A 20,922-nucleotide genomic window follows, 5' to 3' on the forward strand; every position below is an offset into this window, starting at 1 on the left:
CTATTTTAATCTCCAATCTGTTATTTAGCCTTTTAGATAGTTCTTTAACGCCTATCTAACCAGCAAAGGCACGAGCCAGGTTTAAATCCCCCTTACGGAACAAAAAATATATTTCCATATATATTTCCAGAAATATTAAATGGTGTAAGTATACTGAAAAATATATTAAATAATATAGTTTTTTACGTTTTCTGTTTGTTTTTAGCTTGTGTTTTATTTTGTTTCCTGCCACACTGTTTCTATTGTTACCATCATTATTAGTTAAGCTGTGTGTTAAATTATCATTATTTTTAAATCAATTTAAAGTAGTTAATATAAATGACTACAATATAGATATTTCCTTTTAAATAAAGCAACATGCAGTCCAACAGAAATAAAGTCAGTCTGGTAAGTAACAAGTGAAGCTAGCAATGCTGTTTTTGTTGTGTAACCCTCCTCTGCTGAGATCTTCAGAGATCTGTTAGTGTTTGATTAAAATGTTTCTGTTGTCTGAGGGTCACATTGTGCTGAAGAGTAGAGTCTGTGCTTCAGTCCAGGAGAAGACAAAGAAACAGCTGATTTCACTAATTAATTCTACCTCCTGGCTGAAAACTGTGCTATTAGCCAGGGGCGGTTCTTTTAAGGGGGGCTTTAACCCCTCTGTCTGTCAGGCCAGCTCCCCTAAAACTATCAACAATCATGTTATCAAAATGTATTGAAAGTGTAATTTTTACTTTTTAAAATAAAAATGACAATAAGAAATGCAGGGCATGTTTCGATTAAATAAAGACTTTGATTCAAGTTTTTTTTATTAAATTTTTTTTATTCTCGTTGCTTTTCTGCGCATGCGTGTCGTGATAGTTCTTCATCAGAAGTGCAACGCTTGTGCTGCATGTCAGCCAGAGGCGGGAGACGATTTAAAATAAATGACTTTCATGACGTCTCGCGGCACATAGGACGTAATAGAAGGTATTTTTTAAAAAATTGATTAGCCTGAATTAATGCATTAAATGTATACAATGTCTATGGTAATGTTCCATCCCAAATTAACTTTCCATAGTATGGAGCCCAGCACATGATATGCGGACAAAATATAAGTTTGCTATAGGCAAATTAGCCACTAGTTAAGAATTCGTACATTTTTTAAATGTAGGCTTAAATCAAACACATTTTAATTCACATTCTGGTTTTCACCAAACACGTAGTCATATCATATTGTATCGATATCGAGATATCTGGCATGAAAATCGAGATATTAAATTTTGTCCATATCGTTCAGCCCTAATGTCAATGTGACGTCAGAAAGACGTTGGACTCATATTTTGGTTGAAAATGAAAATCCGGTTGACGTCTAAACCCAACGTTTGTTTGACGTCAAGCTCCAACGTCAGACAGACGTTGAATTTTGGTTGGAATAAGCAACCGTTTATGCTCGTTTGTGTCCTGATGTGCCTGTTTTCAGTCAGTTGCCTACTGGAAATTATGTCATATACAATTTCACAAGTTCACACTTACATCAAATTAAATAGAGTAAAGATTATGCGTATTTGGCGTGCTGTCCGGGGGAGGGCTCCGGGCTCAGAATTTTGGCCTGAACCCAGAGTATCCCCCCTGTGACAGAGATAGTCTAGAGCTAGACTGAATTTTATTATGGATTGTGTTGACATCTAAAAAGAGTTTATTAAAATCAAGTGAGGAGATGGGGTGGTGCAGGGATGCTAAAATAAAAACGGTCAACGAAAGAAGGTAAATCTGCTGTATATATACACCTCTTATCGTTGATTAAATCAATGAGCTTGATGTGCTCCACAAATGTTCAATAAGTGTTTAAATAGGTTTAATTATCTGCACGTGCTCCTCCCGTAATTTGTTAATAAAACATCACTTCACGAGTTCACACTTACATCAAATTAAATAGAGTAAAGATTATGTGTATTTGGCGTGCTGTCCGGGCTCACTGCGACAGACGGATAAACCCTACCAGCCGATAAACAAGGAGCAGCCTTAAGATAAAATTACCGATCGGGAAGGCTCTTGCAGCATCCGAAAGGAGATCAAGACTCGCGGTATCGGGTAAGCCTCGCTGGACGGAAAAAAGAGAAGAGATAGGCATAGACCTGGAGAGCTCAGTGGTGTCAGAAAGGAGATCAAGACTCGTGGTATCGGACGAGCAAGCCTCACTGGATAGAAAAAGAAAAAGATTGATAGCAACCCGGAAGGCCCTCGCGGCATCCGATGGGAGAACAATTCTCAAGGCATCGGAAAGGGAATCCTCGCTGGTCAGAGAAAGAAAAAGATGGATGCTGGCCAAGAGGGCCTTCACAGCATCCGACGGGAGCTCAAGCTCAAAGCATCGGATGAGTAAGCCTCGCCAGACGGAAAAGAGGAAAAGATAGCCACTGTCCAGGAGAGCTCTTGCAGCATCCCACAGGAGATCAAGACTCGCTGCATTGGATGGGTAAGCCTCGCTAGATGGAAAAGGAGAAAAGTTAGGAAGATAGTGTGTTTTTTTTTTTTTTTGGAGGGGGAGTCTTGCGTCGCTTGATTAAGTATGATATGGTTTCGCCATCGAGTGCTGTTCACAATTTCTGAACATCCTAAGAAACCAAAAAAGCTAAAATAAGCGGTGTTGAGTGTGTAGGCTGCATTGAGGGGCTGGTAACCTGTACGAAGGGTATGGATACATTTTGAGAGGACATTTAGTATTGTGGTCGCTGAACCCTTAATCAGGAGGGAGGTTCGTGAATTTCTTGGGGAGGGAGCCCCATACAACGATTGCGGAAAAAATTTTATGCCGCTCAGGTAGCATTTGATGGACCCAACTTGGAGGCCCTTAACAGTATTAAGGTAGGAAACGAGTTGATTGAAAGGAGAGAAAATTTGAGGGTATGCATGTTATAAGAGAAGTGGAATGCTTTAACATCTCCAAGCGGTCACGTAGGATTGGAAGGTTCTGGGAGGGAACATCACTGCTGCGGCCGTGGAGAAAAGGTCAGCCAGAGACACTGAGCTCCTGCGGGAGCGGAAGGAAAAAGCACTGCTGCGGCAGAAACTGAGAAACTGAGCTCCATTGATTGTGAAGTGCTCTAAACTGAAGCATTGTTGTGCAAGCCCGTACAACACTCAGAATCTGAAACGTGAGTTTTCCATTTATTTAAAGGTCCCGTTTTTCGTGTTTTTTTGAAGCTTTGATTGTGTTTACGGTGTGCAATATAACATGTGTTCATGTTTCATGTGTAAAAAAACACAGTATTTTTCACACAATTTACTTATCTGTATACCGCTGTTTTCACTGTCCTCAAAACGGCTTGAAAGATTTCCCTGTTCTATGAAGTCCCTCCTTCAGAAACACGTAACGAGTTCTGATTGTGCCAGCGGTTCCCTTGTTGTGATTGGACAGCAGCTTAGGGCACGTTGCCCGGAAAGGTCACGCCTCTTACCATAACAGGGAGATGCACGCGCTCAAACTACAGCCCCTGAAGGCCAAACAAAGGTGATTTGACTCCAGGATGAAAATAACAGCGTCTGAACGACATGGCGACAAACGCAACCGAGCCGAACCGAACGCAACACTTCCTCTTCTCCACGAGGGAGCAACAAGACCATGCCCCCTTTTTCGCGTATTCTTGTGGGTGGAGGTTAGTCGACGTAATTAAAGCAGGATGTACAGGGATGTAGTCCAAACCGGCCATTCGCTGTAGGCTTTGAAAGGGAACTTCTGTTAAATAAAATATCTCGCTTGGCATTGAACTTTGAGCTTTATAATTTTACAGGTATTATTTATGCTCTAACAGCAACATTACACACTAACTAAAGTTTGAAAAATTAGATCACGAAGAACAGGACCTTTAATGAAATAGCCTTTGAAGTTTGCAGTATCGTGATATGTTTTTCTATCCCCAAAATATAAGATGCCTTAACCCTTGTGTTATGTTGCGGGTCAATTCGACCCGTTTTGATTTTTAAATTGTCAGAAATATCAGTTAACCAATGTTTTTTTTTTTTTATTGTGTGACTTTTTATCATTTAGGGTCATGAACATGCACTGCATGAAAAGTGGGATTTTCGTCAGTATGTGGCACTGTAGATTGCCGTGAAACTTCAGGTTTACGACTGTGCACGGCAATTTGCAGGCAACACCGAAAACTGCCGGAAATTGACGGAAATTGACGTGGACCTTGCTTGGCAGTTGTCCCCCCATGACCCCCCCTCCCCTTAATTCTAGGGGAGGCTTTATCATGTAAATGAACATGCTGTGAGCTACACAAATGCAAATCAGAGTAGCAGCAGGGGGAGTTTTATCTAGGTTCTGAATTTATTAAACTAAAACATTTTTCAGTTAAATGTACTCGTTTTAGTTCACATTACAAAAAAATTTTTTTTAGGGCAACCAGTTTGCTCCAATTTTTTAAGTAGATTTAACTTGTCCGGGCAAACAGAGTAGATTAATTACTCTGTATGTCATTAGCAATAACCATGTAAAAAAAAAAAAAAACACACAAAATAAAAAGTTAAGGTGTTATGCCTATATGTAATTGAAGCACTTTTGCCACACCCATTAACTTAAATAAAGTGAAAATAAATATAATAGGTTTTTTCTGGAGCTCCTTGGTGGTCTGAAACCTCAATGAGGTTGAAGAATATAGGCATAAATGAAGCCCCTCTGTGGACTGATTTCCTGACTCTTGATCTCTCTCTCTCTCTCTCTCTCTCTCACACACACACACACACACACACACACATCTGTGCAGGCAGACACACACACACACACACACACACAGACACACAGGTCATGGCCATGACGCGTACAAAACTTGAAGACGAGCTTTAAACAGACGTGTTTTGGGCCATGTCCACACTAAGTCAGAACTTTCCCTATCCGATCTTTTTTTTTCCTCGTTTCAAGATATATCAGCGTACACACGAGAGCATGAAAACGGCTCAAAACGATGTAGTATACATGCCAGGCCAGTATGTGGCACTGTAATTCTGCCACAGAAATACACTAAAAACGGAGAAGAAGAGTTGTGGCTAGAAGGGGTACGGCAACAGTCGGAGGTGAGGTAAAATCTCACAATTAAATAACAATAAATAAATTTGCTACTTACCAGATGTGTTTTATTAACACATACACCTATCCCAACCCTAAACATACCCTTATAATAATGCAAATACAGTAATTAAACAACGCAGTATTGATGTGCGCATGCCCAGTGCCCGTAGTTGTATCCCCTTTAAGTCTCCCCTGCGCAGGACGTGGTGTGATGACATCATCGTTTCACAAAATAGACGGATTGGCTGTATACACGAAACCGCAAGGGTGTCGTTTTCAGATGTATCCACTTTAGGACCCGGTTTAAAAAAAATAGCGGTTTCAGTCTCCCAAAACGCCGGATCCGTGTGGACGAAACGCCAATACGATAAAAAAATGTATACGCATACAGTGATACGCGTCTCCGTGTGGACGGACCCTTGGACTCTTTTTGCTTTGTGTTTTTGCTGCTTTGCTTTTTCGTGATCAACAACGACAGGACGCCATTTCGCCTTCAGCTCCCCTTCAACTCCTCTGGACGCGGCTAACTTTTTCGACTAATTTTCAGCTGTCTTCGTCTTCACAACTCTGAGGCAAACTGCAGGCGCTATGAACCAGAGCATGGATAATGTAACGTTACGATTTAAAGAATATGCTTTTATTCAGCTGTATAAGGAAATGGATGCGTTAATAGATCCGAGCTTAAAACTGCACATTTTGTTTTCACAGACTATCCTCGCCTCATAACGAAGCCGTGACCTCTTATCTGCTTGGAGCGATTTCCGCGAGTCCAGATTTAACCGCTGATCATGACGAAATTGTGTGTAAGTAACTTCTAATGTGTTTCTCATTCCTTGTTTAATTTTACCATGACTGTTTTTATTAATACCAGTCTCCTGTAAGACGTATTATGAATCGACACGCCGGAGCTTCAGATACAAACAACCTGAACTTACATCGCAGGCGGAAACTGCGAAGTTTAGCTCGGAGTCGATCAAGAAGAAAAAGGGTAAAATTTATTATATTAGATCCGTTTTTTGTCAATGTGAGTATTTTTCAGGTTGCTTATTGTCTTTATGGATTGTATTACAGTTGCTGGAAGCGAGAGTGTGCTGGATGAGGTGGACATTTGGAAGTCCGCGACCATTGAACTCATGTCGGACGAGGAAGACGGCTTTGTTGACGGGGTGTCTGGATGGATTGTGCGGCCACCGCCCTCTCGCAGCCTGGAGCTCTCCGAACTTTACATTACATTACGAGACATTACTGCTGCACTGTACATAGTTGTGTGTTTAACAATAAAGCTCTTTCTTTGAATAAACCGCTGTGTTTTATAAATTAAGCCCTTTCTTTGAATGAACAGCTGTATGCTTATAAATGAAGCTCTTTCTTTGAATAAACGGCACGGTCCGTATAATTTTCCCATATATTCCTTGATGGTATGAATACTTCATAGCACAATAACATTAATATAAAACAAATTATTACAACATAAATTATATATGTATTATTATTATTGGGGTTTACATTTATAATGAGCCAGGGGGACCGATAATGATTGGTTTGCAGTGATCTGCCAACCAATCACGAGGGATTTTTCTTTTTTAAATGTAGTGGCTTCAGCCAATAGTGAGTGAGTAAATTCAAGTCTCTCTGGTTTCGCTGCTGTTCATATGCTAATTAGAGGTGTCGCACCTCCGTGCGGTCTCAGCGGGGGCTCTCCACCTACGTCAAGGTTCGTTTACAACAATTTGTGGCACAGACGAACGCGACGTTCGCTGCCTCTAAATTGTCGAAAACTGCCGAAAATTAGGGAGATTTCCGGGAGTATACAGGCGTTTACGGGGTCGAAAATCCCACTTTTCATGCAGTGATGCATGCAAAGTTTCAACACGCTGATGTGTTTTGACATATACACACACATTTACTGTTACGTTCGTGATGTTCACGGGTCAATTTGACACGCATATTTTAATGTTCTAAGGAAATTGTAGAGACCCAAAATAATAACAATTCTTGGTTATATTTTGTTATTTTAGTTTTTTAATAACCTATGAAGTGAAAAAAATTGGCTTTTCCCCATTTTTTCAATACATAAATATTTTTTGTATGCCACAAATGGTAAAAATGAGCTATAATTTCTTTTTTCAATCTATCTGAAATACTATCTAACCTACATTGTTTTTCTTGAAATTATGTGACTTTTTCTCATTTAGGGTAATTAACATGCATGCAAAGTTTCAACATGATAATGCGTTGTGAAATGTGCATATAACAATTGTATACACTCTTGCTGTTTGTGGGTCAATTTGACCCATTTAGGACAGCTGTTCAAAAGCAACTGCACAGACACAAAATACAAAACACTTTGTTGTATCTCAGAGCTCTTCGACTATTAACAACTTCATGAAGCAGTGAAGCACTAGATGACATGTAGACTCTTCGTTTTCCATATATGGTTTGAGTTATCTGACATTATATTATGCCTAAGTAGACATCCTATTGAGAATTAGTTCGGGCAGTAATGTTAATATTTGATTTGAATTCAATCTCTAAAATGCATATAAAAAAAACATATGGAAAGAGTCAAAACGTGCTTTATAGTTTGGTACTGCATTACAAATGACGAATCTATCGCTATTTATCTCCTACTCTGTCATCTCTTTTGAAAATCAGTCACTAAATTTGAAAATTAGAGTCTGAAAGCTTTAAAATGCTATATAGTTGGTCAAGATTACTTTAGGTTTAGACTAAGATAGTATTGTTCTAAATGTATAAAGACAAGTGTCCTAAGGGCCAATCTTAAAAATAAAAATGGTTAAAAGTATTTTTATAAATCGTAAATTCAGATATTTATTCTTTGTAATGTGTGAAAAGTATTGATATTAAAAGTTAATTGTTTGTACCTGATTGTATGTGTTTTTTCATAGTGTGATTTTTTGGGGAATTGTATTGAATCCAATTAGGGTCAATTTGACCCGGACCATAAGGGGTGTAACCAGAAATCGAACAGTGCACTTGGGTTAAAATAATCGTTAATAGCATGGTATACAATATAGCCTACTGTAAGGTATTGATGCTACATTTAAGGAAATGGGTGACCAAAATACAGTGTACAGTTCGCACATGTCTATTTTTTGTCGCAAATGTGAGTATGGTCGCAGTGTCGAGCCCTGTGTGACCGAGCTTATGTGAGCGTTGAGAGGTATTGAATAAAAGGCAGTGATTATCAGCTGGTTCCAACAAGTGGCTGATCGTTTGGCGTAATATGCGGTTTTGTACTGTCATCATTTTAGTGATTTAGCTTTACCAGCAAGTATATGTATAGTTCATTACCGCGTGCGTGTCCATGAACGCACTTCTCGCATGTGAAAATGATGTCTGTAGTACACAGAGGCGGCAAGACCGCAAGAAAAGCTTGATGTGTGCCTGTAACAAATTATTTAAGATCATTTTCTATTTATGTTGTAGTTTCCCCTGTTGCAAGTCTGCGGAGTGCACTCTTTACAATGTCGACGCATGTGAACGCATATTTTACGACGCATGCGCTAGAATATGACGTAGTGCCAGCATTCGGGAATCCATGAAATGCACACTTAAGCCCCATTTTGAGAACTACGCTGAGACCTAAAGCACGATCAATGTAGAATCCAACAGCTTAGACACGCGCGTCTTCCTCTGCTTGTAAACAAATCGCTTCTGGGTCATGTGTCCGAACGCCGGCTCTGCGTCATATTCTCGCGCATGCGTCATGGAGGCACACACGGAAGACAATAACAAGTTGGATAAAGGTGTTATTTAGATTTTTTTTTGCGCACAAAAACTATTGTCGTCGCATCGTAAAATTATTGTAGAGCCACTGTGGTGAGATGGACTTTGTAAAGACGTTTTAAGTGCCTTTTATGGGTCTTGGGAGTATTAATGTAGTAGCCTATTAACTAGCAATCTATTCAGTCAGCATATTTGTGTTTGATCTGTGTGAATGACAGAAATATAAGACTTGCTAGACCTACTTTTAGCTACCAAGCAACCTTTCCACAAGGATATATTGATTTTTTGTGACTTGTAGTAGTAAAGAGAGAGAATGGGAGAAGGAAGTTTGTGTGAGGTGGACCTGGTCACCACAGACCGAAATCTTCTCAGCTGTTGCTACTGTCATATGCTGCACTGTCTCTTCATGTGGCACATTATGTTTGGCACATTGTATGGGTCACTATATCATAACAAGGTAATACAATGTGTAATCAAGTGATGACTGATTAACAGTAATGTAAATGCTAAATGTCCTAATACCTGTTGATACCACAACAATGCAGTTTTTCACATATCATGTACGACTCAATTTCTCCATTTATTTGCACAAAACTCTCCAGAAAGTGCCATTTATTGATTTATTTTTCAAAAAAAATTCCTGGAGGAGCATACCCCCGGACACCCTATAGCTACAGCACACAGGAGTAATCGCTGGAACGTGAGCAAACTTTTTTTGTATTTAATTCAGATAAAGTAGCCTACACTGTAAACCCGAACATTCATTTTAATTAAATATATTAAGTAGTGTATACTCAAAGTTTTAGAAAAAGTTCTACTAACTTAATTATTTCAAGTTGGTGTTACAATGGTCTTCATTTTGAGTAATTTCAACTAATATTTTTTGATTAAATGGAACTTTTTGTGAATAAGTAAGCCTAACTTAAAAACACAAATTAAGTACAACTTAATAGAATTAAGTAATTACATGCTAAGAATGATGAAGTCCTGTTATTTCTGTTGTTTCAAATAGAGATGATTTAAAAATAAACTTAATTTATATAGCACATGCTAAAATACAATAAAATCTCAAAGTGCTTAACCAAATAAGTAAAATCCATCATAACAAATAAATTACAACCATAGTCTATTAAAACAATTTAATTGGGGCAAACTGAAATGCATTAGAGGAAGACAAAAATTATTTATTTTATTTATTTATTGTATTTTTATTGTCATCAGTTCAATGTAGCCTACAAGCTAAACTATTTTTAAAACATGCACATACGTTTTGTTCTCCGGTTTAACACATCACACAATAAGCACTTCTTACTCCTACAAAACTTGCTCACACACAGACATCAAGAATCAGCCTATGAATCTCAACAATGGTGACATGATTCGTGCTGCAATGCATTCTGGGTGCATCATTCAAAACTCATCCATGGCTCCCATAATGCATTGCGGCATGAAGCTTGTCTCCATGGTTGAGATTCATAGGCAGATTCTTGATGTCTGTCACAGGAAGTCAAAGTACTTAACATACAATCTATTTTAAAACTTATTAAGCTTTTCTGATTAAAACAGTTTAAATTGATTAAATTTCAATTGCCTCAAAATTTTAAGTTTGAGTCACATGTTTTTAAGTAAACAAACTCAACATATTTGACTAACGTTTACTTAAAGCAATGACAACACAAAGCAAGAAAAATTGAGTTTTGTTAACATAAATGGTGTGGTTGTGTACATAGTTTTTAAAGTTCTGTGAAAACTCAAAACTTTGTTATATTAACTGAAAATAATTGAGTTGCTTTAACAGAAAAAGGTAAGTCATATTAACTGCAAATATTTGAGTTGAGCTAAATGAGCACTTTAATTTAACTGTTATCAAAAGGTACAAGTAACAGGTAATCCAACCTTTTAACCCTCTGGAGTCTGAGCTCTTTTGGGGCCTTTTAGAAGTTTTGACATGCTCTGACATTTGTGTTTTTTTTTCAGTTGCACATATAAACACATTAATGGCAAAAGTGTAATTACACTGTATTCAGCACAAACTGGGCTACCAGAATATGTGATCAACATGTCTGTACATGCTTGTATTTTTGAGAGAAAAATGTTTATGCACGGATTTTGAAAAAACAAAAAAAATTGTTTTAAAATTAAGGCCTCAAAACACACAATAGATTTGTGTTCACAATACTTTTGACTCAATCTTGTATTTCCATATAGTTTTTTCTTTAAACTGATGTGAGAATCATTGAGCCTACTCATTCACATAAAACAATACACTGATTTAAAATTTGTAAGACAGTTTCTCTTCTCAAAGCCAATATGCGAGGAGGCGTGATATCTAATGAATAATGATGAGATAGCACCTGAGATAACAAAGGACTCGCATTAATGAGCTGCATAATGAATGAGCTTCAGGTAAGTCTGTGACAGAGAGCAACAGGGCAAAGGAAATATATATTTCAGAAGATTTGACTACACTGCAAAAAATGCTCTTCTTATTTGGTATTTTTTCTTGTTTCCAGTCCAAATATTTAAAATTCTTAAATCAAGATAAATGTACTAGGTAAGTACAAATTTCTGGGCGGAAAATCAAAAAAATTAATAAAAAACTCTTCATACTGACAGCCGGAGGGCGCTCCGTGCACATGTAGTCCATATAGATAGAAGAAGATATCTTCTTCATGAGTGCTATATATGGACTACTTGTGCACGGAGCGCCCTCCGGCTGCCAGTATGAAGTATGAAGAGGTTTTTTTTATGAATGAGAGCATGACGCTCGTATTACTATCTTTAGAAGGTATCGACGGTTTTCATATTCATAACTCCTGACACATATTAACAAATTACGGTCACTATATGTCTTTGAGAATAAAACAGAGGTCAAACATGGAAGCTTGAGTCTTAGATCTTTTAAATGATGTATAGTTTGTCTAGGTAATTACTTACATCAGACAGTAATTTTGAGAATTTAATTTAAAATTCAGTGCGCCCTCGTTGCATGATGTGTTTGTTTGAGCTGATGTGTGTGTGGTCTCCACCCACTGGCAAATTTTGAAAAATGCTGGAAAAGGCAGAGCCCAGCGGAGAAAGAGGGGACAAACCGAGGGCGGAGCTGAGCGGAGGGCGTGCACCTGAGACCCGCAGTGACGGATTGATTGACAGCAGTCAGACTCGCGAGTCGCAAAGATGGAGAATGACTGGAGTGACGCCAGCTTTGCAACAGAGCGGTCATTCTCCTACCTTCACCTGAAGTGGAGGAGGGTGGATTGTCTGTAGACACAAACCCAGAGCCTTATCAATGCGAGCCGCTGCTCAAACTGCGTTAACTCCCGATGCCGACGATGCTAGTGAAGCAGCCGCGCAAGAGAACTGACCTAATCTATCTGCGTCCGCGGCAACCACTTGCGTGTCAGGGTTTGAAAGCGCGTCTCATGTATGAAAATTATCTGTACACAGGACGGGCGGCAATAATATCGCAAGAAAAGCCTGACGTGTACTGACAACTGCATCATTTAACCGCATTTTCTTCAATACAATGTTAAAGCTACACTGTGTAACTTTTTTAGTCTATTCTTAGCTAAAAACACTTAGTTCTTTCAAAAATATATGTGCTCATTAATGTATATTTACTTCTTTCAAGTAATAAAGTATTCTCGTAAGTTTATAATATGCCATTGAAAATACATAAGGTAATGGGATCTAACGGTGGTCGCCATGTTGCCCCTCCATCTTGAAAGTACATTAGCCAAAGAGGGACATACCTGTAAATTCAAGCTTCGCCTTTCGCGTTTTAACCGGTTTTAATACTCGATGGCACTGTACAAAATGCCCTGCCTCGCGCATGTGCGCGTCAACTTGTTCAGACTTGTCTGGTGCATGTGCAGAGAGTTTTCATCTCAGCAGCGTCCAGTAACAGAGTTATACGGAGTTTTCCTGGAGTTTTCCTGGCTTGTTTATTCCTCAAAAGTCTGTTTTTCCTTGTGTGGTATTTCTGTGCGTTAATAACTCCGTAAGTAATAATCGTTATTGTCATTGTAGATGTGTTTCAGAGTGTGTCATTGCGTAATTCAGTTGATATCACCTCAGAAGTATTTTTGTGTCAACATACAATAGCGTAATGCTCACCTATTTGAATAATCATTCAGTTATTTTGTTATCAACAATGTTTATTCGTTTTTAGAAAATATTTGCTTGTAATGTATGTTGATGGAAATATGTATCAGGTCTGAGCGGCATATTAACAATTGTTATACAGAGCGCACTGCAGTGCTAACGTTAAAGCTGCGCACACACTTTTGTAACCGGACACCGCTTGTTAGCAGCGGCAGCTCCGCTCCTTTTAATGCAGCTGCATTTAGCGCCTATATATGGTACAATAAGCTCTGGTTTACGGTTACATTATACAAATGTAACTTATAAGTATAGTTATACAGTTCTTAACTGTGTATGTATATTTACAATCCTTATTTGTTCTCTCACAGAAACCACATTTATGTACATATCCACGCAAACCTGTTTATGCCTTGCAATTGGATGACTGAATAAACATTATCATCATCAAAGTTCACTCTGGATTAGCTGCAGTTCTTTCTAGCCGAATAATTAGGCCAGTTGAGTTCCAACCATCCCACTGCGCACAGAATATCCCACAGGCACCGTGTCGAATGTGGACGAGGTCGAACTGGAAGCCATGTTAATCTTGGACTAAATCGGCCACCGTAGGAGTTGAAACGAAATCGGAATTGAGAGGAACAGAAACTAAAATTCACTGGATGGTCATATACCTTTTCACCACTAGATGGGGGAAAATATCACACAGTGTAGCTTTAAAGCAAGTGTCAAGTCAGTTTCATCCATAATGTTTCTACTTCATGTAATATTACAGTTCATTCTGGAGTGAAGCCGTTCTCATCATGTGATTAGGGGAAACATTTCTGAGGGCGTGGTGAGCTCGTGCCAGGGGCGCGGATAGTGAGCCGTTGGAGGTACCATCCTACGTCACGATGTACCACAACGTCCAATAGGAAAATTCAACTGCAGTAGCCACCGTTCAACCTTAAGAGGGCAGCACTTTGGCGGTTTTACACCATATTTTATAGAATTAAAACACTTTATACTCAAATGTCAAAACATTTACTCGAATCAATGAACAGCATTAATAAAGCCCCAGTATTACAGATCATTAACTAAAAAAAGTTGGTTTAGGGTTTAGTTACCCTTTAATAGAGCGCGCGCTTCGTGGGCGTGGTCGCATTAGTCTATAATGAGCCGCTCAGGAACGACTAACATCGCTCTGCTTTCAAACGGATTACATAAACACAGAATATTTGTTTTTGATTTGGTTTACAGTGTTTAAAACCTGACATTTCAGCGTTTCTTCAGACACATTTCTCTTGTTTGTAAGACAAGAATTCACTAAGCTAGAGGTAATTTTCTGAAGACTATCTGAATGAACGTCTTTGACAGAGAGGCTGCAGATCGCGCATCATGTTTGATTTCTTTATTTTGCAAAAAGCACAACAATTTGTTTTTATTGTGACTGTACTAAAAAAAAATAGAAACTTAACAGATTATAATGATGTATAACACTTGCCTGAATGATAAAAAACGACTCTGGCACTGATAAGAAAAAAAGCAAGCCAATCACGCCGGCGTGATTGCCGACTCGAGAGGGTTAAGTTCTGGAAATTTGTGACTTTTAAGTTATTCAACTTAAAAAATTTGAGGCAATTGATCGCCTCCATTTTTTTGAGCTCTGGGAACTTATTCGGGTTTACAGTGATCGCACATACAGATCTACATTTTGAGCTAATAATTCATCATAGTAACACAGCTTGTTTTATTAAGTTAGGAACTATAAATATGATTAAAGTGTGAGATTTAAATTACGCAAATCAATGAAAGCACGCAGCTCTGAAAGCATGAGCGCTGCGCATCACCCGCACACAACAGTTACAACTTGTTTTGCTATTTGTTGCGCTTAGCTTTGAGAATATTTTAATGGTGTATTTCAGAGATATCAAGTATATATGCCCGCTTTTTTTTGGTCGGGCGGTGGCATGGCAGGTGGCATGGCAGGAGCAGCAGGTGTGCTCACCAAACTTTTATGTCTGTTTTCATCTGCACCGTCTAAAGTGGCTGTAAAATGCTATGATCGTAACCATACTACAAAAAACAAGTACCGGTATGCACCGAGGACTGAGGGCTTTATACAGCGATCCGCCTTCTTGGTGTATATTATAGTGATGCTGATTCTTTCTGTCCGCGGTTGTGGGGTCACTCAGGTGATCTCACAAGACACCGCACTACCACCAACACAACCAGTTATACACAATGAATGGAGCCGATTCACCCTCTACACGGCAATACTACGGGATGGAAGAGCAACAGCGCCATGCGAGCAAACCAACACTGCGAGTGATAGATCTAAAGCTCCACGCTTTTACAGAAAGCTGCTCACGTACCTGTTTGCTACACTTCTCCTTGCTGGTGATGTCCAGCTGAACCCAGGACCCGTCGTGGTGCAATATCTACTCCCGACGAGCACGCTCGTAACTCCAGGTAATGCCGACCAACAGAGATACTCACACGGAAACCCGGCGGTTACAAAACATTTCAACATCGGTCTCTTCCAAACTGTTCAGCACTCCAAAATTATTTGGGACCCATGCGCAAAGCCGAGGGGCCTCATCGGAGGTCACCTTAACATTCGTAGTGTAAGAGCAAAAACGGAACAACTAGAAAACCTTTTTACCGACTCAAATTTGGACTTCCTCTGTCTGTCTGAAACATGGTTATCCAAATCGTCACCCGTAGCCTCGTTTATAATGCCTGGCTACAAGGTTTTCAGAAAGGACAGAAACAAGGGAAGAGGCGGCGGGCTACTTATGTATGTGAGAGATAACATTAGATGCGAACAAATTGATCTAACATGTGTAAATTAACTTGAATGTATTGCCATTACTATTACTCTCTCTCAGCAGATGTCATTTAATGTGATTGGAGTGTATAGACCACCGTCATATGATGTCACGTTTTATGAAAATTTTAAGAACCTGCTTAAATTATTGGATACAAAGAAAGAATGTATAGTTCTGGGCGATTTTAATTTAAATTGGGCTGAAAAAGCAACTAGAAAAAAGCTAAAAGCACTTACAGACAAGTTCGAACTGACTCAACTAATAGATGGACCCACACGAATAACAAACGTCTCAAAAACACAAATTGATCTTATATTTAGTAACAAACCAGAGAGAATTATAAAATCTTATAATCTTCTCACTGGTTTGTCAGATCATAACATGACTCTTATTGCAAGGAAATTAACAAAAAAACGGATTATTTACCAACGAGAGATAATCAAAAACTCCTATGGAATAGGGAAAAATGACATGAATGCGTTTAAGGAAGAACTAAGTCAAACTGATTGGAGAGATGTTTTGCTCACAGATGATATAGATGCTTCCTGTGAGTCCACAATAAATAGACTTAAAGAAAAATATACAAAAACGTTTAAAAATGGACAGCGTAAGGGCAACCTACCATGGTTTAATGACCATTTGTGGGACCTGATGAAAAAACGTGACTTTGCCTTGAAAGTAGCACTGAAGTCTAAATTAATTACTGACAGACAAATTTTTACAAACCTTCGTAATAAAGTGGTCAATGAACTGAGGAAAGCAAAGGCAAAGTTCTTTATGGATATTATTTAAGACGGAAAAGGAAATAGTAAATTGATATGGAGCAACATAAACAAATTAACAAAGAAAGACAAGAAGCAAAATCAGGGAAATGGACATGAGCTGAAAATTTATGGAATTTTAAATAATGACTGTATTTAATACTTATTTTACCGTATCAGTGCAGAATTTATCTGACACTTTTGGTGCAAGAATTAAAAACCTAGCAATACCAGATTATAATTAGACAATTTTTAAGATAACTGAAGTTCCTGAAAATAAAATTTGTAAGACAATAAGCACTTTAAAGTTCTCAAAGGCAAAGGACACATTCAAGTGGGATTCAACATTTTTAAAGAACAATATTCACTCCCTTAGCACCCCCATTACACACCTAGTCAATTTATCGATAAAGCCATCAATTTTCCCAGCTGCCTGGAAAAATGCAGTGTTAGTTATTTTCAAGGCAGGGGAACCTACTGATGTAGCTAACTATAGACCAATCAGCATTTTGCCGGTGGCATCAAAGATTGCAGAAAAAGTGGTAACTGAGCAGTTAACCGACTTTTTAAATTCTGGACAAATACTTCATCCAATGCAATTTGGTTTTAGGAAAAATTACTTGACCGAAATGGCTACTTGCTGTTTTGTGGAAAAAATCAACTCAAAACTAGATAGTGGGAGTGTTGTAGGAACAGTTTTTCTGGATCTAAAAAAAGCTTCCGATACAGTAAATCATAATGTTCTTCTTTCTAAGTTGTCAAACTTTAATTTTTCTGATGATGCTATGAAATGGATGGAGTCCTATCTCACCATGAGAAGACAAAGCACCAGAGTTGGGAATAAAATGTAATCATTCAGTAGCTGTTCTGTTGGCGTCCCGCAAGGCTCAGTCTTAGGCCCTTTGTTATTCAGTCTATATGTTAACGATCTACCACTAGCATGTCCCGAAGTTGACATCCAAATGTATGCAGATGACACGGTCATTCTTGCACATGGTAGAGACAGATATGAAGTGGCAACCAAATTAACAACAGCAATGGCAAAAATTGCTACCTGGCTTTCTGAGTCTTGCATGACGTTAAACGTCAGTAAAACTGTGTGTATGTATTTTTATATAAGGAAAAATGAAAATCAGCCAGATGTCATTGTAAAAGGGGAAAAAATCCAGATTGTGGCACATTTTAAATACCCGGGAGTTACTCTTGATTCACAGTTGTCTTTTAAGAAACATATAAAGCAGGTTTGTAACACTGTTAAATTTAATTTGAGAAATTTTAGACATATTCGTAATCAGTTACCTCTAGATGCTGCCAAATTGTATATGCACTCAATGATTTTCTCACATTTTACATACTGCATCACAAGTTGGTCACAAACCGGAAAAAAAATACTTGCTCCACTACAAACGCTATATAAACAAACTCTTAAAGTATTAGATAAAAAGCCATCAGGTTATCACTACTGTAATATCATTCAAAAGCACAAACTCTTGACTTTTGACAATTTTATGTGCTTTAGCAATGTTTGTTTAGTTTACAGAGTAATTCATAATCTGGCTGCGCCCCCATTAAAGGAGTTCATATTATTGCTCTCAGATAGTCGGAGAACTACCAGGGCAAACAGTAGAGGTGACTGTGTCGTACAGCACAAACGTACTGAGTTTGGCAGATCAGCCTTCTCTATCAGAGCCTCTAAGTATTGGAATTCAGTCCCAAATGAGATTAGAGACATCAGTTCATTTACTTGTTTTAAATATAAAATAAAATTATGGTTAAAATCAATACAATCATGTACCCATTAATCATAAAAAATATATATATAAAAAATAAAAATAAAAACAACCTCATTTTCAGTTGTATCCTACACTGTAAAAAAAAATGGGGGGGGAAATTGTGTAAATTGATCATTACATATTGGCGCAATAAATGACTTCCAAATAATTATCGCCATGCAAAAAGATGCATTGTACTAATCATAGCTTCACTCAAAATTAAAATTGTATATTCACCGAACATATTTAATTGTGCTCAGTCAATCTATGAAGTCGAAGTGAAAAATCCATGTTGGCTGAACAAGTCCTCCGTCCAAAAAACGGTATGCGCATGCGCAAAATGCACTTGAAGAAAACCGTTTGTGTGGAGATTTCAAATGCGGAGACGCGGGAGCGGCAGCGCGAGCGGAGCCGAACCAGCAGGTGCTGAAGACCGAAACAGACATTCCCAAGAGAATAGAGAGATATTCATCTCACAAAGACGTTGGTGAGTATTTAGCACTGAAATTATTCTCCAGAGTTTTGCTTTATGACCGGGTATGAAGTTTAAAAGACATTTTGTAGAATCACGAGTTCATGCATTCATTGTTTTCATGAGTGTGTTCTCATTTACCACATAATTATCTAATGGTAGCCTGTAGCCAATAGTTTTATTTTCCTCATGTCTTAAATGTCTAAAACAATAGGTAATAAGGAAATTAAGTCATTTGTGTGATATATGCGGCATGCGACTGTTGACGGTGCGTTTGGCGTCGGCCTCTTTCAGGGCTTGAGTTATTGCCTTTTAATATCAAACACGTCAAGCTCGTGATTTTCTGATGTCCATTCATTCGTCTCATCCTCATTATATAATGAAGAAACTTCTGTTCTGTCTCTTGCCAGATGTGATGCAGGGGAGCTTTGTCATTAATGTTAGTTTTTATTTTTATTTGCAGGTTTTTAGCTTGCAGTGCCGTGTTTTTTTCACCACAACAAGACATCCTGTTATGCAGAAGACTTATTGAATGTATTCAGAGTTTTTCCTTATTGAAAATAAGGTATTTTCACCCAAATATCCTGTGTTGGAATTTACTTGTTAATAAAGTAATGTGATAAAATGTCAACCCTGTTGTCTGTTTCTGTATTTTGCTTAATATATTTATGTTTTTAGTCATTTTTGTCTTTTGGGACAGTGAGAAATAAACAATTGTTACTACAATTTAAAATATTTAATTGGACCAACCACACAGTTTCACTGTAAAACATTTCTCCAATTCAAAATTTTCTAGTGACTGATCACATCTAAATTTATTAGTTGGCCAAATTGAAAAATTTAGATGTGATCGGTCACTAGAAAATTTTTAATTGGAGAGGTCTGACATTTTTTACAGTGTTGGTAAATTCCATTTTTCCATTAGCTCAACATATTATTTCTAATTGAGCCCATGTTAACAGGTTGTTGCCACAATGGATAAAATTCAATTCACAGAAATTCAATTTGGCCAATCGAAAATTTTAGATGTGACCAGTCACTAGAAAATTTTGAGTTGGGAAGATTATACATTTTTTCCATTGGCTCAACATATTTCTAATTGAGCCCATGTTAACAGGCTGTTGCCACAATTGATAAAATTACATTTACAGAATTTCACTTGGGCCAATTGAAAACTTTAGATGTGACCATTCACTAGAAAATTTTGATTTGGGAAGATTATACATTTTTTACAGTGTAACATTGTATTGTTGTGTCTATTAATATTGCATTTTATTTTGTTCTGTTGTTTTGTTCTATTGGGCTTTTAAGAATGTGAAACTTGTGTGATGATGTTTTATGGTCTATTTATATGTGATTGTTAATCGTATGTTACCTTGTCCTGCCCAGGGACTACAGATGAAATTTAGCTTGTAGCTAATTCTGGTGTGGCTGAGTGCCATACACTGTCCCTGTTAAATAAACGAATAAATAAATAAATAAATATAAAGTCCCATTAAAACATTTCACATACACATCACAATGACGGTGATGCATGTGCAAACTCGATTCATGCTGTTCATGTGTTTCGATTTGCTCGTATCTCTTCAGCTGACGTGCGAACTGCCGCAAATGAAGCTTAAATGCTCAGCGTCGCATCCTGAAGTTCAATACACAGCTGTCTTCATTTAAAAATAGAGCGACTAAATTATATTACCAGTGCTGATGCCGCTCTCTCTCGCATTGCAGTCTCTGATCGTGAGATGAGCTGAAATCGAAAGTTAAAGAATGACCCACATTCATTACGTTTTACCGTGAAATGAGAGTTCCGCGTCATTATTTAAAATCAACACATTAATGATTTATCTCTCGTCCACCCGCAATTTTTGGAATGTTACTTTTTATTACTTAACCCACCTGACCCGCCCGCGGATATAACCGCGATCTGGGCAGTATGCGCGAGTCCTTACACAAAAAATATCTTTCTGCAACATGACCATGTAGTTAAATGGACTACACGAAGCTTCAAGGCAACTGATTTTGGGAATCGAGGAATCGTTTCAGCCCTAATTTCATATATTATTCAGTATATTTACACCACATAATATATTGATCATAAATATAAGGAAATATATGTTCGTTCAGTAAGGGACAGTGTGTTACATTACCAGTTGAGATGGGCGCTGGTGTGACAGATGGAGAGCTGGTGTTAATGCTGCCAGTCTCTGAAAGTTTGGATGAATAG

General features: G+C 38.1%; 2 protein-coding genes across 6 annotated transcripts in view; both read right to left on the reverse strand.

The window, feature by feature from the left end:
• The window catches only part of LOC307124221 (uncharacterized protein), a gene marked incomplete at its 3' end in the record, with an annotated part of 717,433 nt that overhangs the window by 134,431 nt on the left and 562,080 nt on the right, over positions 1-20,922 (reverse strand). The window lies entirely within an intron of this gene.
• LOC307122987 (sialoadhesin-like) overlaps positions 1-20,922 on the reverse strand; it is a 93,622-nt gene that overhangs the window by 50,745 nt on the left and 21,955 nt on the right. For 4 of the 5 annotated variants that reach the window (XM_079811345.1, XM_079811346.1, XM_079811344.1 and 1 more), the window contains exon 6: positions 20,846-20,902. The exons of the other annotated variant lie outside the window; for it this stretch is intronic. In XM_079811345.1, coding sequence (XP_079667471.1) covers positions 20,846-20,902 — 57 coding nt within the window. The remainder of the gene's footprint in view (positions 1-20,845; positions 20,903-20,922) is intronic. 5 annotated transcript variants of the gene reach the window in all.

Source organism: Gobio gobio, assembly GCF_949357685.1.
Source record: "Gobio gobio genome assembly, chromosome: 3".
Lineage (NCBI taxonomy): Eukaryota > Metazoa > Chordata > Actinopteri > Cypriniformes > Gobionidae > Gobio > Gobio gobio.